Here is a 27,337-nt window from a genome sequence, read left to right on the forward strand (position 1 = left end):
GGCTGCTACTCCAGTTCAAAGCCAAGAGGGAATACACATTTAAATCACTCCTCCTATGACGCGTCGAGGTTCAGCCCCCGCAGCCATTGAACAGCAAGGGGGGTGTGGCATTTGACATAATGATGGATGTCTGTTTAAGGAACTTTTGCCTATTTGTGGCTGTTTTAAATAGGCCATAATCACCACCGCTGAGCAATGTTGAAAAAGCAATTCATTAATCCTTAACCCAGCCCCCAACCTCCCTAAGGCAGAAGACGTCCTGTTCCAATTTCTTTTAGGACTGCTCTGACTCAGGCATAACTGGACAGTGACCCTTTCTTAACTAATGAAACGCCGTATACTGTACTAGCCTAGCCTGTATGCCTACAGTTACAATTAATACATTAACATTTTGGTCATTAGCAGACGGTCTTATCCTAAAGCAATGTTTTACTTACGGGATGTTTATTTGCGGTAGCTATAGCAATGAATAGAATATAATATCACATTTAGTAGGTTATTATATCTATATTATTAATTTACCAGTGCAGAAACCACGAGTCTTATATACGTGTGTGTGTGTGTGTCTATATATATTATTATTATTTGATTGATAATTTTTTGTTTGACACGGATGAACAATCCAATAATAATGAGGACAATTGACTTTGTTTCCCATGCCTACAGAGAACTGCTTTGATTGAAGTGAGAGGGAGGTAGTGACAAAATAAAATGCACCGGGAGGCCAACATTGAGGTATTGTGAGTGCCAGTGGTGCTAAACGCTGGGCAGCTCACTCAACAACAGGAACAACATCTGGCCGGGAGAAAGAGACAATTACTTATGTGTGGTAAACTCTAGTTTCACCTGACAATCAAAACAGCAGCATCATTGAACAATTACAGCATGGAGTGTATGGGTAATCAACGCATTCTCTTTGAATTGCACCCCCCATTATTGGTTAGTGAGATGAATTTTGGCATAACACGTTCGTGCTGCACATGTAGTGCTCTGAACTTTGGCGCAGGACATGTAGTGATGTATGCATGTAGTGACATATAGGCATGGTCAGCCTACATGTCACTACAATTTGGTTGTGCATCAGCAATGTTCCTTAAGTTATGTCAGTCAATGACAGTCACTCAATTACATTTTTTAGGTTGGTAAGTTAGTCTAGCCAGCTATCTAAACGTGCAGTAATCATGTCCACATTTCCATCCGGGCATAAAGGGCACGTGCCCAGGGGGCCCTGACCTCCAGGGGGCCCTGACCTCCAGGGGGCCCTCCAGGGGGCCCTGACCCCCATAATTTTGTTAGCCACTCATTTTAACATGGCATATGTCATGGAAAAATGTGTAGAATCAGGATATTAGCTTTAAAACTGCTAAAAATCTCTAGCTTTTTGGGCCCCCAAAAGGTTAGAGCCGGCTCTGCTTGTAGGACCTCATTGCTAAGAACAATGTGGGATTCAACTGGAACGAATAGTGGGTCCTGTGTGGACCCCTGTCAGCGCCTTTAATTACGTGGTTATTTATATACCTGCTCCTTCTCCTGGCCCAACTAAAGCCCGTGCCACAGCCATATATCACAACACCTGCAGAGGCACATAATAACTACAGCAAATGTTTACTTTCTGTGAGAGTCCAGCTTGGGGACCACGCGTCCGAATGGTTATTTGGTTGTGTTATTTTTATAGGCTTATTAACCACATTTGCGAACGCGTCCAATTCTCAATATGCCTTTTTGTCAATTTTAAACATAACGGTGCGCAATTATACACAGACTTTCAATTGACCATGGGCCTAAACAGCTATGTTGGTTGTCCCTTGATCAAATATGCTGTACCCTATGATGATTGTGACACACTGTACACTCACTTGGCTATGGATGAGTTCTTATTCTTGTGTTAAAATGATTTCTCCTCAATTGATCCTTTTGTTTTATTGTGCTGATAATACCTCTGTGGACATTTTTATGGTGACTCTGGAGGATGAGCAAAGTTATTAACATTTTCATTCCATAACTTAATCCAAACATATTTCTTCACACCAATTACCAGTTCATAAACTAACTCATAAACTAACTAACTTAGCTCTGTCGAGAGTCAGTCATTTGTATTGGGCGACACCTTGTGGATATATTGAATTCAAAGGGTTTTTTTTGGCATGGGAAACAATAGACAATATTGCATCCATTTAAGTATTTATTTGTTGTAATGGGGACAGGAACATAAGTACTCCCTGAAATATTATAATTTTTTTGTATGTTTGTGTATATATATAAAAAAAACTTTGCTGCGGAGACTTGCTTCCATTCAGCCACAAGAGCATTAGTGAGGTCGGGCACTGATGTTGGGCAATTAGGCCTGGCTCACAGTCGGCGTTCCAATTCATCCCAAAGGTGTTCAATGGGGTTGAGGTCAGGGCTCTGTGTAGGACAGTCAAGTTGTTCGACACCGATCTTGACAAACCATTTCTGTATGGATCTTGCTTCGTGCACGGGGGAATTGTCATACTGAAACAGGAAAGGGCCTTCCCCAAACTGTTGCCACAAAGTTGGAAGCACAGAATCATCTAGCATGTCATTGTATGCTGTAGCATTAAGATTTCCTTTCACTGGAACAAGGGGCCTAGCCCGAACCATGAAAAACAGCCCCAGACCATTATTCCTCCTCCACCAAACTTTACAGTTGGCACTATGCATTCGGGCAGGTAGTGTTCTCCTGGCATCCGCCAAACCCAGATTCGTCCGTCGGACAGCCAGATGGTGAAGTGTGATTCATCACTCCAGAGAACGCGTTTCCACTGATCCAATGTCGGTGAGCTTTACACCACTCCAGCCGACACTTGGCATGGTGATCTTAGTGTGTGGCTGCTGGGCCATGGAAACACATTTCATGAAGCTCTCGATGAACACTTCTTGTGCTATATCTATATACAGTGGGGAGAACAAGTATTTGATACACTGCCGATTTTGCAGGTTTTCCTACTTACAAAGCATGTAGAGGTCTGTAATTTTTTATCATAGGTACTTCAACTGTGACACTTCAACTGTGAGAGACGGAATCTAAAACAAAAATCCAGAAGATCACATTGTATGATTTTTAAGTAATTAATTTGCATTGAAGACCCAGCCACGACCCATCTTCAATGCTCTTACTGAGGGAAGGAGGTTGTTGGCCAAGATCTCGCGATACATGGCCCCATCCATCCTCCCCCCAATACGGTGCAGTCGTCCTGTCCCCTTTGCAGAAAAGCATCCCCAAAGAATGATGTTTCCACCTCCATGCTTCACGGTTGGGATGGTGTTCTTGGGGTTGTACTCATCCTTCTTCTTCCTCCAAACACGGCGAGTTTAGACCAAAAAGCTCTATTTTTGTCTCATCAGACCACATGACCTTCTCCCATTCCTCCTCTGGATCATCCAGACGGTCATTGGCAAACTTCAGACGGGCCTGGACATGCGCTGGCTTGAGCAGGGGGACCTTGCGTGCGCTGCAGGATTTTAATCCATGACGGCGTAGTGTGTTACTAATGGTTTTCTTTGAGACTGTGGTCCCAGCTCTCTTCAGGTCATTGATCAGGTCCTGCCGTGTAGTTCTGGGCTGATCCCTCACCTTCCTCATGATCATTGATGCCCCACGAGGTGAGATCTTGCATGGAGCCCCAGACCGAGGGTGATTGACCGTCATCTTGAACTTCTTCCATTTTCTAATAATTGCGCCAACAGTTGTTGCCTTCTCACCAAGCTGCTTGCCTATTGTCCTGTAGCCCATCCCAGCCTTGTGCAGGTCTACAATTATATCCCTGATGTCCTTACACAGCTCTCTGGTCTTGGCCATTGTGGAGAGGTTGGAGTCTGTTTGATTGAGTGAAAACTAACAGGTCTGTGAGAGCCGGAATTCTTACTGGTTGGTAGGTGATCAAATACTTATGTCATGCAATAAAATGCAAATTAATTACTTAAAAATCATACAATGTGATTTTCTGGATTTTTGTTTTAGATTCCGTCTCTCACAGTTGAAGTGTACCTATGATAAAAAATTACAGACCTCTACATGCTTTGTAAGTAGGAAAACCTGCAAATTCGGCAGTGTATCAAATACTTGTTCTCCCCACTGTATATATATACAATTATTAGACTAATTGTTTTCCTCAGGATTCATTTTATTGTTAAACAAACACAATGCTCTCAGTCAATCCAAAATGTTATTGAACCTCAAACCTGAATGTTTAACAAAAGAAAAGTGAGTTTTGTCTTTCTCAGGGGAATATATAAGTGTGCAGAAGTATTAGGCAACTAAATTACAAAAATAATTTCTCCCAACTCACTTGTTTATTCTACATTTTTTGAGTAAGTGTAACCAATAAGTAACACAAAATGACAATTAAATAACATTTTTGGCCTTTCAAAAATATTCAGTGACCAATATAGCCACCCTTCTTTTCAATAACTGTCATGAACCTTCCATCCATGGAGTCAGTTTCTTGATCTGTTCAACCACAGCCTCCCAAATGTTGTTCAAAGAGGTGTATTGTCTTCCCTCTCTGTAAATCTCACATGTGAGATAATATAGGATTTAAGTCAGGTGAGGAAGGGGGCCAGGTCATTATTCGGGCATCTTTGAGGCCCTTGCTGGCTAGCCAAGCAGTGGAGTACTTGGATGCATGTGATGGAGCATTGTCCTGCATAAAGATCATGGTCTTCCTGAATGCTGAGGACTTCTTCCTGTACCACTGCTTGAAGAAAGAATGTTCCTGAAACTGGCAGTAGGTTTGAGAGTTGAGTTTCAGTCCATCTTCAACCTGAAAAGGTCCAACTACCTCATCCTTAATGATAGCAGCTCATACGAGTACCCCTCCTCCACCTCGCTGGCGCCTGACTCAAATTGGTGCCCTGTGTCCATTACTGATCCAGCCATGTGCCCATCCATCTGGTCCATCAAGAGTCACTCTCATTTCATCTGTCCATAAAACCTTTGAAAAATCTGTCTTCAGGTATTTCTTTGCCCAATCTTGACGCTTCAACTTGTGAATCTTATTCAGTGGTGGACGTGTTTCAGCCTTCTTGACCTTGGCCATGTCTCTGAACACTTGACACCTTGTACTTCTGGACACTCCAGGTAGGTTGCAGTTCTGGATTATGGTGGCACTGGAGGATAATGGGTTCCTGGTAGCTTGACGTTTAATTCTTCTCAAGTCTTTTGCAGTTCATTTGTGCCTTTTCTTCTCCATGTGTTTTTGCACCCCAGTTGACTATTTGCAACAAAACGTTTGATTGTCCGGTGGTCACGCCTCAATACTTTAGCTATTTCAAGAGTGTTTCATCTGGCAAAACACCAGTCTCAATGTCAAAAGTGAAGATGCGACTCCGGGATGCTGACCTTCTAGGCAGAGTTCCTCTGTTCAGTGTCTGTGTTCTTTTGCCCATCTTAATCTTTTCTTTTTATTGGCCAGTCTGAGATATGGCTTTTTCTTTGCAACTCTGCCTAGAAGGCCAGCATCCCGGAGTCGCCTCTTCACTGTTGGCGTTGAGACTGGTGTTTTCCGGGTACTATTTAATGAAGCTGCCAGTTGAGGACTTGTGAGGCGTCTGTTTCTCAAACTAGACACTCTAATGTACTTGTCCTCTTGCTCAGTTGTGCACCGGGGCTTCCCACTCCTCTTTCTATTCTGGTTAGAGCCAGTTTGCGCTGTTCTGTGAAAGGAGAGGTACACAGCGTTGTACGAGAGCTTTAGTTTCTTGGCAATTTATCACATGGAATAGCCTTCATTTCTCAGAACAAGAATAAACTGATGAGTTTCAGAAGAAAGGTCTTTGTTTCTGGCCATTTTGAGCCTGTAATTGAACCCACAAATGCTGATGCTCCAGATACTCAACTAGTCTAAAGAAGGCCAGTTGTATTGCTTCTTTAATCAGAACAACAGTTTTCAGCTGTGCTAACATAATTGCAAAAGGGTTTTCTAATGATCAATTAGCCTTTTAAAATTATCACCTTGGATTAGCTAACACAATGTGCCATTGGAACACAGTGGTGATGGTTGCTGATAATAGGCCTCTGTACGCCTATGTAGATATTCCATAAAAAATCTGCCGTTTCCAGTTACAATAGTCATTTACAACATTAACAATGTCTACACTGTATTTCTGATCAATTTGATGTTATTTTAATGGACATTTTTTTCTTTTTTCTTTCAAAAACAAGGACATTTTTAAGTAACCCAAACTTTTGAACGGTAGTATATATACTCGTACCTTATACCATCTATTGCACCATTCCTATGCCGCTCATCCATATATTTATATGTACATATTCTTATTCCTCGATTTAGATTTGTGTGTATTAGGTAGTTGTTGAGGAATTGTTAGATATTATTGCACTGTCAGAAATAGAAGCACAAGCATTTCACTACACTCGCATTAACATCTGCTAATTATGTGTATGTGACCAATAAAATTTGATTTGAATGTTCCTGAGTGGCCTAGTTAGAGTTTTGACTTAAATCGTCTTGAAAATCTATGGCAAGACTTGCAAATGGCTGTCTAGTGTAACAGTATAACTTTATGGCGTCCCCTCGACCCGACCCGGGCGCGAAGCAGGGACCCTCTGCACACATCAACAACAGTCACCCACGAAGCATCGTTACCCATCGCTCCACAAAAGCCACTGCCCTTGCAGAGCAAGGGGAACCACTACTTCAAGGTTTCAGAGCAAGTGACGTTACCGACTGAAAGGCTGCTAGCGCGCACCACCGCTACCTAGCTAGCCATTTCACATCGGTTACACTAGCAATGATTAACAACTAACTTGACAGAGCTTGAAAAATATTGTACAATCCAGGTTTCGCAAAGCTCTTAGAGACTTACCCAGAAAGACTCACAGCTGTAATCACTGCCAAAGGTGATTTTAACATGTATTGACTCAGGGGATTGAATACTTATCTAATCAAAATATATTAGTGTTTTATTTTCTTTCTTTTTTAGAAATGTTCTTCCACTTTGACAATAGAGTATTTTCTGTAGATCGTTGATAAATAATGACAATTAAATGTATTTCAATCCCATTTTGTAACATTAAAGTGTGGAAAAAGTCAAGGGGTGTGAATACTTTCTGAAGGCACTGTTTGCTTCTTCAAAGTTTGGAATTTCAGTTGTTTACTATAGCACCCCCCTTTGGCCAATCAGTGCAATTTTTTTAAATTTTGGAAATGCGGGATCTCTATGGCAAGTTGCATCATTTACCCAAGTTTAGTCAAAATCAGGCCAATACTGTCGAGATATCGCATGTGACGAATGTACAGAGACAGCTCCACAGTCCCCTCATCGATTTCATCGTGGGGGACAACTAACACCTCCAATAATAAAACTGAAATGCAAATCCATTATCCTTTGCATTCATCCAAAAATAGAATGTCAAAGCAGGTTCAATGGTGTGTCAGAGAATCAAATAACATTTTAAATGTTTCTTCTTTCCAAAGTATAATACAGACGTTTAAGTGTGTAGAATCAATAATCAAACGCACAGGCATGTTAGTAGGCTCTTAAGTCATCTTATTATCATTTCATGGTTGGTTTACTTTCCACGCCACTCCATGCACATGCAAGTATCTCCCGCTGGCTCCGGGCTTCTGCATCCATCCCATCATTAACATGTATATTACCTGCTCAGGGGTTATACCGTGGTCACCATGGACCCCTCTGAAACTCCCTTTCTCCCGTGTGTCATTGGTGTTGGTTTCAAAGAGGAAGACAGCAGTTTGTGATTGTATTCAAATCCCCTCCTGCATACAAAGGCTTCAAACATGCCCTCACCCTTTCCCTCAAAGCCCCAAGGGTGATCACAACCAATCTCTCTTTGATGGGACACAAGAGTCCCCACCCCTCTCACTGACTGCCAGGGTGAATGGAGGAGGGGTCCTCCCTTATTCTGATCTTTGATCCTCTTGAAGCTGATACCATTCCTGAGTTAGAGGAATAGTGACATGGGGAGGAAGACAGTTAAATGAGAGGGAGATAACTGCAAAATGTAAATGTAGAGGGTGTGCCCTGTGCCAAGAAACTAAGGAGCCCATCCAGTCTGTGGTGCTCACATATCTCAGCAAGAGCACTAGGTTAAATTGTGTTTGAGAGCATTTTTTTTACTCTATATGGTTAAAGTTGTGAGAAATGGATGCAATTGTTGCAATAATTTGTAAGTGGGTGTAACAAATGTAAATCGTACTCTCCTTGCGTTGTGTTTTGTCCAAATAAATCACATCAGCCAGTGGTCCCAGTTGAGCATAATTTATTTCTGTTGCTGTTGTTAAATGGGAAACAACACGTTAGTTGTGCAGGGCTTAACGGTATTGATGGCTGTCGATGGCAAAATCTGTAGCATGAAGACAGCTGTGTTAGCAGTGGGTTTATGTGACCATTACATCGGTGTATGCTAGCTAACACACTTATTTACAGCAATCATATGCCAAAGCACATCCCAGAAAGCCCCTCAATCCCTAACAGGTACCATATACCCACACATGTATAAATCAGTAACGTACAGCAAACGTGTACACATTGTAAAATATAAAACAGTATTCAGAACGTGACCTACCCTTGGAATCACATTTTCATACTGGGAAGACCTGACGTTCGCGATCTCCCCCTATCTGCAAGCGGGGCCAATCACAACACACCTTATTGTCATCAGAGTTGAACCAACCAATAAGAATGCTTGAACATTAAATACACATTTCTTTAGAGGCAAGTGGAAACATAACCAACCCTGTTACATGGGCAACATAAACTAATATGGGAATCCTGCACCGAGTAGATCTGCCTCAGCATGGTAGCTAAATTGGCTAGCTTAGCTAGATACAATATTACCCTAAATACTAATATTACCTGTTATGTTATTATGGAATAAATAATAAAGAAAGTCTTTTTGTGAAATGCTAGCTCAAACAATATAAAAGATGTCAACACAAGTTAGGAAGTTAGATTATCAAGCAAACTTAGCTATTTACATTTAAAAATCCACATGGGCTAGCTAGTTAGTGGCTCACATGGGAAAAATGCTGAGCTGGCTATTAGCCCGCATGGAAAAATTAGGTGGCCTAGCTAGCATGGCATGGCTGGCTGGTTGTTGGTCCATGGTGACAAAATGTGTGTGCGCTAGCTAGAGCCCTGCTTTTTTGTCATGGACCAACATAGCTAGCTAGCTAGCATAAAAATCAATATGAATTTAAAGGGATACTTCGGGATTTTGGAAATGAGGCCTTTTATCTACTTCCACAGAGTCAGATTAATTTGTGAATGTCATTTGCATGTCTCAGTCCAGTATGAATGAAGTTGGAGGTAGTTTCACGAGCCAACGCTACCTAGCGTTAGCGCAATGACTGGAAGTCTATGGGTATCATGCTAGATGCAGTAAAGAGGTCAATCGAACTCAACCAAAACAATGGTATTTCCATGGAAATGCTTGGGGGAAAGTGCGCGAATATCCCCATTGCCCCCCAGCAAAATGTATCTACATTTAGGCTATTGTTTATATGTGTATTTCACACTATGTTGAGGTAAGAATCGGAGTATAATGCTTGTATGGATGTCAACCCCAACACATGTTCATGTCATTGTCACCAATCAACTGCTGAAATTTTGCGAGTGGGGAGAGAGCGAGAAAGGATGGGGGAGGAGGCTTGGAGCGCTGGGCATCTTGTTGTTATGACATGTATTATCTGAATTCTTCTCGAATAAAAAAATCTCTCTCCCTAATTTCTGAATCCCATTTGTAATGCCAATAGGCTACTAGACTACACTTCGGTGGGGCTGGGGCAGGTTGCCTACACACACACTGACTGGCAGAGATTTTCAGCTGGCAGGCAGGCGTCCACTGGAGGTTTCTGAGTGACAGAGTGTGGGCTTTGCATTGGTGCTCTGTTTAGCATTTTTTTGTGGGGATGGAAAAAAATAATGTTATTAACCTGTTCATATAAAATAGGCTACCTGCCGCCCCAGGATACTAAGCTACCTGATGCTCCAGATACTCAACTTGTCTAAAGAAGGCCAGTTTTATTGTTTTTTTAATCAGAACAACACAATTGTGCTAACACAATTGCAAAAGGGGTTTCTAATGATCAATTAGCATTTTAAAATGATATTCTTGGATTAGCTAACACAATGTGCTATTGGAACACAGGAGTGATGGTTGCTGATAAGGGGCCTCTGTACGCCTATGTAGATATTCCATAAAAAATCAGCCGTTTCCAGCTACAATAGTCATTTACAACATTAACAATGTCTACACTGTGTATTTCTGATCAATTTGATGTTGATCACTTGAGTATCTTACCTAGTTATTTTCAGATGATCTCATTTTGCAATTAGTTTGTTTCCCCTCTTCTCCCTCCTCTCCCTCACAATTCTTCAATTCCTCCTCTTCCCTCCCCCTTTTCTCCTTCCCTCTCCCTCCTCCCCTCTCCCTTCCCCCTTCACCTCTTTCCTGTCTGTCTATCTGTCTACCTCTCCATTTGTTTGTCAATCAGCCTCTTGTATATTTCTCTGTCTTTCTGTGCCAATCTGTTTGTCTCCTCCTCCATGTTCTGTTTGACTGTTACAGCATACCGTTAATTTGAGAGGACTGTTAAAAAAGGAAGGAGAAAAGGAAAATGCTGTTTGTTTTTTATCCAGACATTCGGCAGCTCACTCAAAAGTCTTGAGAATCTCTGGTTAAAAAGTAAAGTAAAACTGGATTCATGTTTTTTAATTGTTTTATCCAGATCTTCAGGAGAGCAGCTCATTCCAGGATTTTGTGTATCTCTTTTCTTAAAAAAGACAAAGAAAAGATACTGATGGTTCATGGCATGTTTTAAGTGCCTGTGTTTAATAAAACAAAATGTTAATTTAGCATTGTTTTCATCAATTATTCCACTGAACAATCAGATAAACATAGTATTATTGTATATCTAAAATAATTAGCTAAACAAAAGCTGATAGAACTTTTTACTGTTGTTAATGCAATTTCCCTTTGATTCAAATAGGGAAACACTGACTGACTGGTAAAAAATAAAATACCGGTAGACTATCGGTATCTGTTTGTGTAATATGTGCATTACCCTGTTAACAATATTTTAATTTATTTTACCTTTATTTTACCAGCAAGTCATACTGAGACCAAATTCTTAAACCTTTATTTTTGGCACAAAACAGTCTCCATATATACTTCCATAAATGTTTTCAACTGGTACCGGGTGACCTTCAGACGAGTCTTGTGAGAGCAAAACAACCGACATGTACAGTACCAGTCAAAAGTTTGGGCACACCTACTCATTCAAGGGTTTTTCTTCATTTTTATTATTTTCTACATTATAGAATAATAGCGAAGACATCAAAACTATCAAATAACCAAAAAAGTGTTAAAGAAATCAAAATATATTTTATATTTGAGATTCTTCAAAGTAGTCACCCTTTGCCTTGATGACAGCTTTGCACACTCTTGGCATTCTCTCAACCAGCTTCATGAGGTAGTCACCTGGAATGCATTTCAATAAACAGGTGTGCCTTATTAAAAGTTAATTTGTGGAATTTATTTCCTTCTTAATGCATTTGAATTGTGTTGTGAAAAGGTAGAAGAAGATAGCTCTATTTGTTAAAAGACCAAGTCCATATTATGGCAAGAATAGCTCAAATAAGCAAAGAGAAACGACATTCCATCATTACTTTAAGACATGAAGGTCAGTAAATGTAGAACATTTCAAGAATTTTTTAAGTTTCTTCAAGTGCAGTCGCAAAAACCATCAAGCACTATAATGAAACTTGCGCTCATGAGGACCGCCATAGGAAAGGAAGACCCAGAGTTACCTCTGCTACAGAGGATAAGTTAATTAGAGTTACCAGCCTCAGAAATTGCAGCCCAAATAAATGCAACACAGAGATCAAGTAACAGACATCTCAACATCAACTGTTCAGAGGAGGCAGCGTGAATGGGGTCAAATTGCTGCAAAGAAACCACTACTAAAGGACACCAATAATAAGAAGAGACTTGCTTGGGCCAAGAAACACGAGCAATGGACATTAGACCGGTGGAAATCTGTCCTTTGGTCTGATAAGTCCAAATTTGAGATTTTTGGTTCCAACCGCCATTTCTTTGTGAGACGCAGAGTAGGTGAACGGATGATCTCCACATGTGTGGTTCCCGCCGTGAAGCATGGAGGAGGAGGTGTGATGGTGTGGGGGTGCTTTGCTGGTGACACTGTCAGTGATCTATTTAGAATTCAAGGCACACTTAACCAGCATGGCTACCACAGCATTCTGCAGAGATACGCCATCCCATCTGGTTTGCACTTAGTGGGACTAGCATTTGTTTTTCAACAGGACAATGATCCAACACACCTTCAGGCTGTGTAAGGGCTATTTGACAGAGAAGGAGAGTGATGAAGAGCTGCATCAGATGGCCTGGCCTCCACAATCACCTGACCTCAACCCAATTGAGATTGTTTGGGCTGAGTTGGACTGCTGAGTGAAGGAAAAGCAGCCAACAAGTGCTCAACATATGTTTGAACTCCTTCAAGACTGTTGGAAAAGCATTCCAGGTGAAGCTGGTTGAGAGAATGCCAAGAGTGTGCAAAGCTGTCATCAAGGCAAAGTGTGGCTACTTTGATGAATCTAAAAAATTTAATATATTTTTGTTTGTTTAATAATAGCTTTAGCTTTATTTGTGACCTATGCACAAATTAGAATCGTTTGATAGCAGAGCATAAGAGAGTTGCCACATCAATGTTACACTAGTTAACACTAGTTAATTAGTTAAGTTATTGTTAATAAATGTTATATTCCAATGTTATTTAATGTTTTTAGTTATATTCCATTCCAATATTATATTCCAATTAATATAATTTTTTATGAATTAAAAACAACTATTGAAAACAACTTTAGTTCTCGGTTTTCAATATTTTATTATCTCGATCCACAACACACATCGCTGTTGTTTTCTATTGCCAGTAGAGGGTAGTATTTCCATTGCCTCCAAAGATCCAGGATTGGGTATGTACAAAATTACTTCCTAGAATACAGGCTGTTCTATTGTGGCTGTATTCTATGATTTCGTAAGTGAAAATTCTAAAAAAAATCTGCCATAATCTATAAAACCTGGCATAAATTACCCTGCTTTTCTTGATTTAAAAAAGTGGTATACATGGTGCTTGTATCATATGAACATTTGTGTTTGATTACTCTGTGACCTCTCCCACCCCTTCCTTCCCCTGTCAATCCCGTCACATCCCACCTGCGAGACCCCAGGCTTCCGACATACATTGTTTCCTGTTCCTCCGTCAGGGCCGTGCTAACACTCACAGCTCTCTGCGAGGCAGCGCTACACCTGGGCCTTCCTGTCTGCTCTCACAGCCAATGTACACTCCGACATTAGTTACACACAATTCTACACACAATTCTACTCTCTGCGAGGCAGTGCTACACCTGGGCATTCCTGCCCGCTCTCTCAGCCAATGTACACTCCGACATTAGTTACACACAATTCTACACATTATACCAACTCACACACCCACAAAGGATTCCAGCTGTACAATCCCACCCTTCTCCTCCTTTCTCCTCCCTCTTGTACTTTCTTTTCCTGAATTGCATGCCCTTGGCCTGCTAACAGCTTAAAACATTCTTACCGTTTTTTATTAAGAAAGTTGATCATAATGAGGATAATAGTGCATTTTATTCATATGTATAGTGTTTTTCCAGGTCCCAAGGGCATTAATGCATCACATTGATCATTGACATGAAAAGTCTATGAAAATCAAGGTGAAACTATTTTGCTAAATTTGGTAACAGTTGCAAATGTAAGACTTTCTACCTCAATATTGACAACATGAGTCTTGAACAAAGAAGGGAATGCCACCCTCGTATATAAAAAAAATGAATCTGGTTTCTGTAAAAACATAAGTGCCTCTTCTCACAACACTTTAAGGTTAGACTTTAAGGTTTCCTGGTAAATATTTAATTTATTCATAGCAGTAGTGAATACCACCAAGATTTCTATGACCACTGCTACAATATTTTGTTGTTGTTGTTGCTCTTGTAGTATGGGTGGGTAGTACCATGCTAGTAATTGCAGCAGTGGTCGTGGAAATCATGGTGGTATTAGTGGCATGCAGTAGTAGTGGCAGCAGTGGAAGTAATCATCCTTGGCTTCACGGCTGACATCAAGTATGCATCGGCATGGTGTGGGGAGGTCAGTGTGGATAGTTAGTCACAGAGCGCGGGGGAGAGTGTCGGGTCTGAGAAACAAGGATACAGTGTGTGGTATTTGTGAGACGGCTGCAATGTTTGCCATGTGAAACTGGGCCTGGACGCTGTGTACTAACCTACAGGAACTTGAACCGAGGCCTTAACCCTAGTCCACAGTTCCACAGCAAATAACACTGTCAGGTGGGTCTCTCCGTCCCACTAGTCTCTTATTGAAACCTTCCCCTGTCCGTCCCCCAGTCAGCTTCAGGGTGTTCCACCTGGCTCTCTTCTGGGTCTCATTACAAAAATCTCATTCACTGATTTGTGATTGACAATGGGGACTGTATCATATTTGTACACAAATATCTAGTAATGATATCTATACAAAATAATACATTTTAGACTGTAGAGTAATCAAACCAAATCACAGACTAGGTGTGTGGGTGTGTGTACTGGTAAACAGAAAAGTGGGACACAAATTATGGGGACAAAATATCACGCACATTTGTTTTTGTAGAAATACATATATTTTCATGGCGTTTGTAATTTTTTTACAAGAGGCACTTTCATTATATGACATTTATTGAATATATTAATCAAAATAAAGTGATATAAATTAACATATTACATTCTCGGTCCACTATTGTTTATATTCTGTGCACCTCGAAAAAGGAGGTAATATCCAAAACATGTCACTCCATCATTAAGTGAAGTCTGTACAGATAGAGACGATACGAAACAGACATATATACCTAATGACAAACAAATCAACATTGCCTAACTGTACAAAGTATAGTAAATACATATTTACAAGTCATCACTACAATAATTAAACATGAATAACTTACAAAAGTCAATTTAAAACCTCTGTGTCTATAACAATGATGATTCATATTTCAGAGTGTAAACCATGAACACCTGTGCATTTATATTCTTGCCCATCAAATTTGATAGGAGGTCCACTGACAGAGATCATTTGTAGAATGCACACAATCGCCCACAGATCTGCCACTTACTGAACACAAGCAAAACAGACAAGTGAAAAGGGCAGTAAGGCTCTAAAGACGTTTGTCAGAAGGGATGCTATGCAAATGTCTCTGTGAGATTGCCTGTCTGAAATTCAGTCTAACCTTTCTCATTGGGTAGTTATAAGTACAGTCCCACAGAGTACAATTCACCATTCCAAACTACAGTAACACAGAAGCACCCCCAACTGTCTTTTAAATTCAGTCAGTCCATCACTGAAGTTATATGGAGGTGCTGATTTTTGGGTGTGACTGAAGACCAAACCAAAACCATTGGATTATGGGGGGAGTTACCACCAGTGAGAGAATGAGAGAGAGAAAGTGTTGGGTACACAATTAGGCAGCTGTAAGAGTAAAACAGTTCACTACATCGCATCAGTGTCCTTCCCCCAGCTGATGGAGCCTTCCATATGGGGTGAGGGCAGACTGGAGACAGGGCAGGGGGGAGTCCTGGGGTAAAGGAACACAGACTGGAGACAGGGCAGGGGGGAGTCCTGGGGTAAAGGAATACAGACTGGAGACAGGGCAGGGGGGAGTCCTGGGGTAAAGGAACACAGACTGGAGACAGGGCAGGGGGGAGTCCTGGGGTAAAGGAATACAGACTGGAGACAGGGCAGGGGGGAGTCCTGGGGTAAAGGAACACAGACTGGAGACAGTGCAGGGGGGAGTCCTGGGGTAAAGGAATACAGACTGGAGACAGGGCAAGTGGGAGTCATGGGGTAAAGGAACACAGACTGAAGACAGGGCAGGGGGGAGTCCTGGGGTAAAGGAACACAGACTGGAGACAGGGCAGGGGGGAGTCCTGGGGTAAAGGAACACAGACTGGAGACAGGGCAAGAGGGAGTCATGGGGTAAAGGAATACAGACTGGAGACAGGGCAGGGGGGAGTCCTGGGGTAAAGGAATACAGACTGGAGACAGGGCAGGGGGGAGTCCTGGGGTAAAGGAATACAGACTGGAGACAGGGCAGGGGGGAGTCCTGGGGTAAAGGAACACAGACTGGAGACAGGGCAGGGGGGAGTCCTGGGGTAAAGGAACACAGACTGGAGACAGGGCAAGAGGGAGTCATGGGGTAAAGGAATACAGACTGGAGACAGGGCAGGGGGGAGTCCTGGGGTAAAGGAATACAGACTGGAGACAGGGCAGGGGGGAGTCCTGGGGTAAAGGAACACAGACTGGAGACAGGGCAGGGGGGAGTCCTGGGGTAAAGGAATACAGACTGGAGACAGGGCAGGGGGGAGTCCTGGGGTAAAGGAACACAGACTGGAGACAGGGCAGGGGGGAGTCCTGGGGTAAAGGAATACAGACTGGAGACAGGGCAGGGGGGAGTCCTGGGGTAAAGGAACACAGACTGGGGTAAAGAGGCTACGGCAGCAATAAACCCTGGGGTTAGGGAACAGGAAACGTTTTTGGAACGAGGGAAGGTGACAGTGAGATTAGGGAAAAGGTGAACCCTGGAGTCGAGGGCCAGAGTCAGGTCAAGGGCATATTCTTGTGGCGAGAAATGCTAGTGTTTAGACATGGGGCTCAGTGGGAGAAGGTATGGATGTCGTTAGGCAGACTGAGAGAGCCCGGGGAGGCAAGCCCTTGACTTTGACAGCTCTGGCTGCAGCGGCAACGCTGGATCCACATCACGCTACGGGTAAAGTCCTGCCTGCCTCCGGGACAGCGGAAGTGAAGGTTCACCGTGCGCGTCAGAGAAGGAGTGCAGCAGCTGCCGTCGGCACACAAACCACAGGAACGAGGACGATACTGGCGCGCTGTAGAGCAGCCGCTGAACTTGATCCGGACAGGTTTGCGAGGACGTATTGTGCGTTGGCACTTCTTCCCTTTCTGTAAGAGAAATGGGGTCACAGGTCAAAATACATACACCCTGACAGCACAGGAGGTTGGTGGCCCACCTTAATTGGGGAGGACGTGCTCGTGGTAATGGCTGGAGCGGAATTAGTGGAATGGTGTCAAACACATGGTTTCCATTTCATTAGCTCCGTTCCAGCCTTTATTATGAGCTGTACTCCCCTCAGCCTCCACTGTTTGACAGGAGGATAGCTGTGAATTACACATGTTACAATTCCATAACCTGTCTAGTGGTCAATTTATAGTAGTGTAATTCCCATTTGATGATCCTGGACCATTGTGTTTCACACATTGTCCATGTCTTACCTTGGGAGAAGGGGTGAGGGCAAGATCACACTGCCGGATCTGGCACAGTCGTGTCTCTCTGGCCAACCGACACTCAGCGTTGCTACTGGTTACTCGGCTGGACACGCCCATCCCACACGTGGCTGAGCAAGGCGACCAATCAGTGGTTTGCAGGAAGCAGGTTGAGGGAAGTAAGGCATGGGACTGGGGGGAGGAGATCCACTCTGTAAAAAGAGAGGGCCAAACATGATCCATGAGGAACACCATTCTCCTCTGACTGATACAAAACATTACAAATGTATATTTCATAACAAAAAAGAGAGTATCATTATGTACCTTGATATGACGCTCCAGCACTTGAGTCCCAGGGGGTGGGAGCCATGAGCAGCTCATTGCTGGTAAGATCAGGGTGCTGGGGTGGGGAAGGAGGTGGAGCGTGGTCAACCTCTCTGGAGTCCTCCTTGATATGGTTGTCATCGTCACAAAGCCACTCCTCGCAGCAGCGTCCTGGCAGCCTGGCCAGCCGGGGCCGGGAGCAGTGCCAACCTGGTAGTGGTACCTGGTGTGGGCACAGGGGCATGCAGCCCACCACGCCGTCCATACAGCTGCACTGGTGCTGGCAGCTGGGCTGGAAGTCCTCCCCGTGTTGGTAGACCCGGCCGTTCAGCTCACAGGGACGACCCATGGCCTCAGCTGGGACAGGAGCAATGCATTTTTGTACAATCATTGTCGCTTTTGTGTATTTCATTATATTCATTAGAGTTAGCATTGTCGATAATATTATCAGTGCCAATCGAAGGTGGATAGGGAATGTCAATCATAGCATAAGTATGTCCAGTCCCACCCTAGGCCATTTCGATGTCCATGCACTTACCTCGACACAGTCCTGTCTCCGGATCTCCTCCAGACCCTAGGTGGCAGTGCAGGCCCTTGATGTGGTCACAAGGCTGGCTAGGGCTGCAGTCCTGGTTGTACTGCCTGGCACACACCTTACAGCAGCCACAGGAGTCTGTCACCCAGCTGACGCCTGGTGGGCATGAGGGCGGTGAGGTGGGGCACGAGCACTGCCGCGGGCATCCACCCTGCACCTGGGAAGCACAGCGAGAGGATTGAGAGTTAGTGTGTATATGTTCACTGCAGGGCACAGGGGAAGGGTATCCCTTTGGTGTTGGAAGCCACCACAGAAGAGGGATTGTACAATGCTTGAGTAAATATCCGGAGGAGAAAAAATGGTGGAATCAAGTGTATACCTAGAATAAGGTTAACCAAAGATCTAAAGTCCTCTTGGCTATCCACAAGCAAAAACTCTTACTGGTATTTCAGATACGTTCATTTACAGTATGCAGGTCAAATATCAGCTAACACTCAGCAGAAATTCCTCTCCAAATTCTCTGATTGTGTACCCAAATATCCTAATAATTAAACTGTGATTGTACAAAGGAATTTGATTTAGAACAATGCTTTCATTCAAACCGGCACCCTGTTCTAATCTTGTTAGGACACATTTCTGCTTCTACCTTTCTAAGCATGATTGTTACACATCAGCCTGGAGTAACTCAGACTAGATCATCAAGCTCAAAAGTATCAAACAAGCCCTAAATTCAAATGTATCTATGGAAATTAGTTTATTAATTTGTTCAAAGATCCCTGTCTCATTATTTCAGTCAATAGATGGACAATTTAATATGCATAATTTGAAATGAATTTTACCACAATATATACTTGCAATTTCTCAATTTTAATATTAAAGATGACATTGTATAATTTTTAAGAGCTTATGGTGAAGTATGTAGAACCCGATGATGTAAAGACACTCATTTGAATGGAGAGTGGTAAAAGCACACATATGAAACACTTTAAAAAGTACTTACCAGCATGACAGTGCAAGATAGAAACACCACAGAGGAGATGCTTGCTTGTCGCATCATTGTCCACAAAGAAAACGTGATTTTCATGGGTTCGGGAAAAAAATGAATACAAAGTTTTCCCAATATGTCAGCTAGACTCTTCACTCTCAGGGCTAGCAGTGTCAAAAGACGCAGTGATCAAACCAATGTGAAGAAGAGGAGCTGTTCACTGCTTTCAAATGATATCTCCCTGTATCTTCTCATCTATCCGAAGGAGATGTGGGTGAGCCTGTCTGTTTTTGTGTTTTCTAAGGAGAAAATTCAAGTCCAACTTGATCCGTTTCTATGGAGAGGGAAGTAGTCAGCACAGCTCAGCTCAACTCAGGCTCTTCGCAACTTCATTAAGAGATTTTCACAGTGGCTCCCCCTTTTATAGAGGGCAGACGTCCCTGTGTGACATCATCACAAGCCCTCTCTCAGATGCTAGAGAGGGCAAAGGGGGGCAGGGAAATGATGACAGACGGACAGACAGAGGGGGGCAGGGAGGGAGATGAGGACAGACAGACAGACAGACAGAAGGGAGCAGGGAGGAAGACGAGAGCAGACAGCGAGACAGAGGGGGACAGGGAGGGAGACGAGGGCAGACAGACAGACAGACAGAGACAGACAGACAGAGGGGGGAGATGAGGACAGACAGATAGATAGAGGGAGGGGTATAGGAGGACAGTCAGACAGACAGACAGAGGGAGGGGTATAGGAGGGCAGCCAGACAGACAGAGGGGGGAGGGGGGAGGGAGGGATATGAGGACAGACAGACAGGGGGAGGGGTATAGGAGGGCAGCCAGACAGACAGAGGGAGGGAGGGGTATAGGAGGACAGACAGACTGAGGACTTGGACAAATGAAGTCAGGGTGGGAAAAGAGCAAGGTTGTAGTAAAGCAACAGGAAAAAGGCCATATTGAGATGATGGTATCTAAAGAACCTTGTAATGCATTTTCCTACCAATGGAGGCTCCTCGTTTGTTTCTCGAAGACAGAGGTTAAAATGTCAATGAAAGTGTTCTATTGTGGCACAGTGATGGTAAGTGGGTTGTAGGAGAGCAATACACTGGAAATATATCTCATTTGACAGCATACAGGAAATAAGTAAATAAGGGGTTCAGTCCCCATAGGATAACCATTTTTGGTTGCAGGTAGAACCCTCTGTGGAAAGGAGCATGGAACCCAAAAGGGTTCTTCTATTTACATTTTAGTCATTTAGCTTACAGTAGTGAGTGAATACATTTTCATTAAAAACAATGTCAAACCAATCCGCAGTGGGAATGGACCCACAACCCTGGCGTTGCTCTACCAACTGAGACACATGGAACACACAACCCTGGTGTTGCTCTACCAGCTCTACCAACTATCAATGGTTACAATGACTTTTGAAATGAGGAAAGGAAGCCAAGTATGTTCTGTATGTACACTGACACACAGCTATGCCCCCCCCCCCCCCCCCCCCCCCCACACACACACACACACACACACACACACACACACACACACACACACACACACACACACACACACACACACACACACACACACACACACGTTCCAGGAAACAAAGATTCCCTGGCCTTAAAGTCTGCTTGTTTACACAGGGCCAAAAGAACACCTCCATTGTCAAACCTGCGGGGACGTTACCTAAAAACGGCAAAAAGAGTGTTTATGTTTGACTTGAGCAGGAAGTCCTAGCGTCAGTCAGAGCTTGGGTAGTCGCTGTTATGAAACACAGGAAATGTAATTTAGCACATCTCAGTCAGGAGAGCTGCTGAAAGGCAAGGTTGGTTCCTCTGACTAATGCCTCTCACCGTGGATGCAGACAGTCTGTCAGACTGGGCCCTCTCTCCAACAAACCACCGGGACATCACACACACACGGTACATATCTCCAGCTTGGGCCAGTGACACGCTCGGCCTGGGATCAAGCCTCAAAATATGAGAGCGGGGTCCTCGCGCTCAGCGAGAGTGAGAGGGAGAAGTTATGTTAGAAAAAATGATGATAAATGTGTTGTGGTGTACATGACAAAATGAGGTCACAGTGGAAGCTAGTTGAGTGAATAATACCATGGTAGTACAGTACTTGTAAGGTAAGGGGTGAATATGAATCAATGATGTGGATAGATCTACACATGAAGGATAATTGTCACGTGCAGACGCTATCACATGCATCCCTTAACATCCAGCTGGATAGAAAAATGCAAGTGACTTGGCAAGTCTAAAAACCCTAAGTCTTGGGAAGGCAGAGGTGAGTGTTAGACGTGTAGCAGGAAAGGGGGGGGGGGGGTTCTGTTGGGTGTGTTTGAAAGACAGACCATGTGTTGCCAGTTCAACCAATGATATGTATTAACCTTAGATGAGTCCCAGGGGGCGCTGTTTTGAAGCTGCCGCGCAGCCATTTTGGTACTTTGGATTTTGATAGAAATGCATGTATTAATGTCTACATTCGTTTTTGAAAAGTATATTATATTACAAACGCCTTAATGCATACTTTAAATTATTTAAAAAATGATATAGAGTATATAAAAACCTATTCCTTAAAGTATTTTTTTTAGAGAGTACTAATGATACTCTCCCCACTTTAACAAATAAATACCTAAATACATGTAATTTTGTCCTAATTTGGTCATTTATTTGAAATATTGTAGAATTCCATTCATTCCTATGGAGGACTGCTCCTTCTGAGGAGTACCAATATGGCCGACCAGTGGCTTCAAAGCCTCTCATTGGACATTACATAACATCAGCAATCCTGGGTTTATATACATCATTGATTTCAACACACTCATACATTGTCAGCCGTCCAGACAGACATATCCAGGGTGACAGCCAGTCCAGGTCAGGAGGGTCGAATCCATACATCACCAAGAGTTTCATAAGCCTCACAGCTGAGAGATGAACCACCTGCACAGTGTGAGGATCGAAGACCAGGTGGACGCATACCTGTGTGTGTGTGTGTGTGTGTGTGTGTGTGTGTGTGTGTGTGTGTGTGTGTGTGTGTGTGTGTGTGTGTGTGTGTGTGTATAGACCTCTTTTAGTGCTTGCATACCGGTGTGTTCACGTGTGTGTTTTGTCTATGTACTTGTGGATAAAGGCTTGGGTGCAGCACACTAAAAATCTACTGACTTTATTTCCTGGGCCACAATTTAACAACCTTGCAGCGTTGTATCCCAACCACTTGTTTTCTATGTAAATGTTCCACCCCCACAAAAAGCTAATTCCTTCTCCTCTGTTTTACATCACAATACAAGTACAACAACAAAACAAACGGGTGGGAAATTACCATGGAAACCACTGACTGACAAGTCTGGTCGGTGGTGCTACCAGTCAAAGGACGTATTTGTGACAGGCACAATAACCCCCGCCCCAAAAGAAACAAAAAACGCCCTCAATCAAATTATTTCAACACGGTTTGTGAGATGGAGCGGTTAGGAACCAGTCAGGAAACAGGCTGTTATGTTTAGGATGTGGAAAAGAGGGCCTTTCAGTCTCCCTGATGCTGACCTTGGTTTGAGTGGCACTCTTCATGTGTAGATAAGGTACTGGAGTATTTTTGTGTAGATAAGGTATTGGGGCCTGAAAAACAGCGACCTGGCTCTACGTATTTTAATGGTTTGCGACTCACTGACACCGCCCCCAGTTAGAGGGGAATAAAGCAGCCCAAGAGTTAACACACACAGGAACTTTATTCACACACACTGAGGAAGATGAACATGGGATGTACACAGGGATGAACATTGGGAAAGGTAGTGGAATGATAGTGGTTCTGTAATGGACGGAAATAGAGGTAATGAATACACACATACCAAATGAATACACCAGGGAAAGATTGCACAGATACATAATCTTACAGAATAAAGCAGTAATAGATGTCAAATGACTGTATAGATTCCATATGCCACCTGCAGAGTATTACACAACACAGTAAACTCAGAGGGTCAACATACAATAGGCAATAGTAGTAACTAACTATAAAGAACAATATACAAATGTCACACAACTCACTTTGGGCACGCACACCATCCCACACGTCCAGAGATATGAGTGAGTCCAGTTGTTGATGGGCAGAGACAGAGATGTTGCTCTCTACCACTGCTTGAGGGTGACTGACAGGTGACTGACTGTATTGTGTGACCTGCAGAGTCAAGAGGACGGGCAGATGTCCGGCCCACTAGTAACCTCCCTAGCAACCTACTGTATCAGGGCACAGGACACATAGGTCAGGGAGAGTTTGAGAGGCAGGTTTATGGTTCCCCCCAGACTCTCAGGCTCCGGTCCTAGGGGATGGGCAGTGGAGTGTGCAGCTCAGGGTTGTGAGGTGCTGCTAACAGTCATTGGCAGGGAATTTGTAACAGCCACCCCCTAAAACTGTTGGAGCTAGGAAAACAACATTTCACTACACCCGCAATAACATCTGCAAAATATGTGTATGCGACCACTGTGTCCATTGCCTGGGAGGAGAGAGGAGAGCAGGCCCAGCGGCGGCAGCTCCCCAACTGAGGCAGGCCAGGCCCCAGCAGTGGAGAGCAGGCATGGAGGTGGTTCCCCCACAGAGGTGGGCTGTGCCCCAGCAGTGGAGAGCAGGCACGTGGTGTGCCCCCAGTGCAGAAACCAGAGGACGGCCCTGGAGCAGGCACCAACTGGAGCCCTGGAGCAGGCACCAACTGGAGCCCTGGAGCAGGCACCAACTGGAGCCCTGGAGCAGGCACCAACTGGAGCCCTGGAGCAGGCACCAACGGTAGACCCAGAGTCAGGGCCAGATTAGGAGGCAGTGCTGGTAAGTCCAGGGCAGATGGTGGATCAGCTTGGACCCCAGGAGCAGGAATGGGTCGTGCCTCTGGGACAGGACACAGGGGGATGTCTGGGTGGTCACCCCGGTAGATTTGGCTGGTGATGATCTGGTGGTGGTGAGAAATAGGGTCCAGTCAGCAATATAGGCTCACTACCGTGTGGCGATGCTGCAGGAATCTCATAGGCCGCCCGAGTTGGGGAGAGGGTTCCCCCAGACTCCTCGACAGCGGAGGGGGGATCGGGAATGATATCTGGTGTAGGCTCAGTCTCCGTAGCAGGTGACTCCTCAGAACCAGTGGGGGCCGAGGACTTGACGTGTCCCTGCCCGGTCTCAAACGCAGCCGTGTCTGACCACGGTGCCGGGGCTGGATAGACAATATAGTCACACCCGATAGTCAGTCACACCTGGCAACAGTTCCGGGGCAGAAGAGACAACTTCTTGCTGCTGTCCTTCATATGACTGTCCCATGCTCTCCACAGCAACCTGTTGGAGAGGGCTCCCCTGCCAGGAAGAATCCCAAGATCTGTTCGTCTGTTGCATAATGCCAAGAAGTACAATAATAACAACAGGACTGTATCTAATAACCAGTAGTACAATAATAACAACAGGACTGTATCTAATAACCAGTAGTACAATAATAACAACAGGACTGTATCTAATAACCAGTAGTACAATAATAACAACAGGACTGTATCTAATAACCAGTAGTACAATAATAACAACAGGACTGTATCTAATAACCAGTAGTACAATAATAACAACAGGACTGTATCTAATAACCAGTAGTACAATAATAACAACAGGACTGTATCTAATAACCAGTAGTACAATAAAACAACAGGACTGTCTCCCCTGACAGGAGGAATCCCGGGATCTGGTCTTCTGTTGCATAATGCCAAGAAGACTTTGTATATTCTGCTCAATACTGGCAATACAAGCTTCCTGTGCTCCATATGACCTATGCAGCTATGTCCACAGTGCTGCCACTCCCTAGTACTCCAACGTAGAAGAATAATCCACACGCTGGGTTGTTGGGGATGCGACCCCGCAACAGGACTATATCTAATAGCCAGTAGTACAATAATAACAACAGTACGGTGTCTAATTAACAGTAGTACAATAATAACAACAGTACGGTGTCTAATTAACAGTAGTACAATAATAACAACAGTACGGTGTCTAATTAACAGTAGTACAATAATAACAACAGTACGGTGTCTAATTAACAGTAGTACAATAATAACAACAGTACGGTGTCTAATTAACAGTAGTACAATAATAACAACAGTACGGTGTCTAATAGCCAGTAGCACAATAATAACAACAGTACGGTGTCTAATTAACAGTAGTACAATAATAACAACAGTACGGTGTCTAATTAACAGTAGTACAATAATAACAACAGTACGGTGTCTAATTAACAGTAGTACAATAATAACAACAGTACGGTGTCTAATAGCCAGTAGCACAATAATAACAACAGTACGGTGTCTAATTAACAGTAGTACAATAATAACAACAGTGCGGTGTCTAATTAACAGTAGTACAATAATAACAACAGTACGGTGTCTAATTAACAGTAGTACAATAATAACAACAGTACGGTGTCTAATTAACAGTAGTACAATAATAACAACAGTACGGTGTCTAATTAACAGTAGCACAATAATAACAACAGTACGGTGTCTAATTAACAGTAGTACAATAATAACAACAGTACGGTGTCTAATTAACAGTAGTACAATAATAACAACAGTACGGTGTCTAATTAACAGTAGTACACTAATAACAACAGTACGGTGTCTAATTAACAGTAGTACAATAATAACAACAGTACGGTGTCTAATTAACAGTAGTACAATAATAACAACAGTACGGTGTCTAATTAACAGTAGTACACTAATAACAACAGTACGGTGTCTAATTAACAGTAGCACAATAATAACAACAGTACGGTGTCTAATTAACAGTAGCACAATAATAACAACAGTACGGTGTCTAATTAACAGTAGTACAATAATAACAACAGTACGGTGTCTAATTAACAGTAGCACAATAATAACAACAGTACGGTGTCTAATAGCCAGTAGCACAATAATAACAACAGTACGGTGTCTAATTAACAGTAGTACAATAATAACAACAGTACGGTGTCTAATTAACAGTAGTACAATAATAACAACAGTACGGTGTCTAATTAACAGTAGTACAATAATAACAACAGTACGGTGTCTAATTAACAGTAGTACAATAATAACAACAGTACGGTGTCTAATAGCCAGTAGCACAATAATAACAACAGTACGGTGTCTAATAGCCAGTAGCACAATAATAACAACAGTACGGTGTCTAATTAACAGTAGTACAATAATAACAACAGTACGGTGTCTAATTAACAGTAGTACAATAATAACAACAGTACGGTGTCTAATTAACAGTAGTACAATAATAACAACAGTACGGTGTCTAATTAACAGTAGTACAATAATAACAACAGTGCGGTGTCTAATTAACAGTAGTACAATAATAACAACAGTACGGTGTCTAATTAACAGTAGTACAATAATAACAACAGTACGGTGTCTAATTAACAGTAGTACAATAATAACAACAGTACGGTGTCTAATTAACAGTAGCACAATAATAACAACAGGACTGTGTCTAATTAACAGTAGTACAATAATAACAACAGTACGGTGTCTAATTAACAGTAGTACAATAATAACAACAGTACGGTGTCTAATAGCCAGTAGCACAATAATAACAACAGTACGGTGTCTAATTAACAGTAGTACAATAATAACAACAGTACGGTGTCTAATTAACAGTAGTACAATAATAACAACAGTACGGTGTCTAATTAACAGTAGCACAATAATAACAACAGTACGGTGTCTAATTAACAGTAGTACACTAATAACAACAGTACGGTGTCTAATTAACAGTAGTACAATAATAACAACAGTACGGTGTCTAATTAACAGTAGTACAATAATAACAACAGTACGGTGTCTAATTAACAGTAGTACAATAATAACAACAGTACGGTGTCTAATAGCCAGTAGCACAATAATAACAACAGTACGGTGTCTAATTAACAGTAGTACAATAATAACAACAGTACGGTGTCTAATTAACAGTAGTACAATAGTAACAACAGTACGGTGTCTAATTAACAGTAGTACAATAATAACAACAGTACGGTGTCTAATAGCCAGTAGCACAATAATAACAACAGTACGGTGTCTAGTTAACAGTAGCACAATAATAACAACAGGACGGTGTCTAATAACCAGTAGTAC

General features: G+C 42.9%; 1 protein-coding gene across 1 annotated transcript; it reads right to left on the bottom strand.

Annotated features, from left to right (window-relative positions):
• Window positions 1-16,738: 16,738 nt before the first annotated feature.
• Window positions 16,739-24,926, bottom strand: ccn1l1 (cellular communication network factor 1, like 1). Its single transcript, XM_038970060.1, has 7 exons — window positions 24,893-24,926; window positions 24,190-24,399; window positions 23,695-24,080; window positions 18,228-18,441; window positions 17,690-18,046; window positions 17,375-17,577; window positions 16,739-17,044 (listed from the first exon to the last, which is right to left on the bottom strand). The coding sequence occupies exons 1-7, from the start codon at window positions 24,924-24,926 to the stop codon at window positions 16,739-16,741; spliced, it is 1,710 nt and encodes a 569-aa protein (XP_038825988.1).
• Between the last annotated feature and the right edge of the window lie 2,411 nt (window positions 24,927-27,337).

This window comes from Salvelinus namaycush, chromosome 31, assembly GCF_016432855.1.
Source record: "Salvelinus namaycush isolate Seneca chromosome 31, SaNama_1.0, whole genome shotgun sequence".
Taxonomy (NCBI): Eukaryota; Metazoa; Chordata; class Actinopteri; order Salmoniformes; family Salmonidae; genus Salvelinus; species Salvelinus namaycush.

Coding starts and splice junctions, on each gene's coding strand:
- ccn1l1 (XM_038970060.1), bottom strand. CDS start 24,926: ATGCAACAGAAGACCAGATCCCGGGATTCCTCCT. Junction 18,047..18,227: donor GGAGACAGGACTGTGTCGAG/GTAAGTGCATGG, acceptor CTCCTGTCCCAG/CTGAGGCCATGGGTCGTCCC. Junction 17,578..17,689: donor TGCTGGAGCGTCATATCAAG/GTACATAATGAT, acceptor CTCTTTTTACAG/AGTGGATCTCCTCCCCCCAG.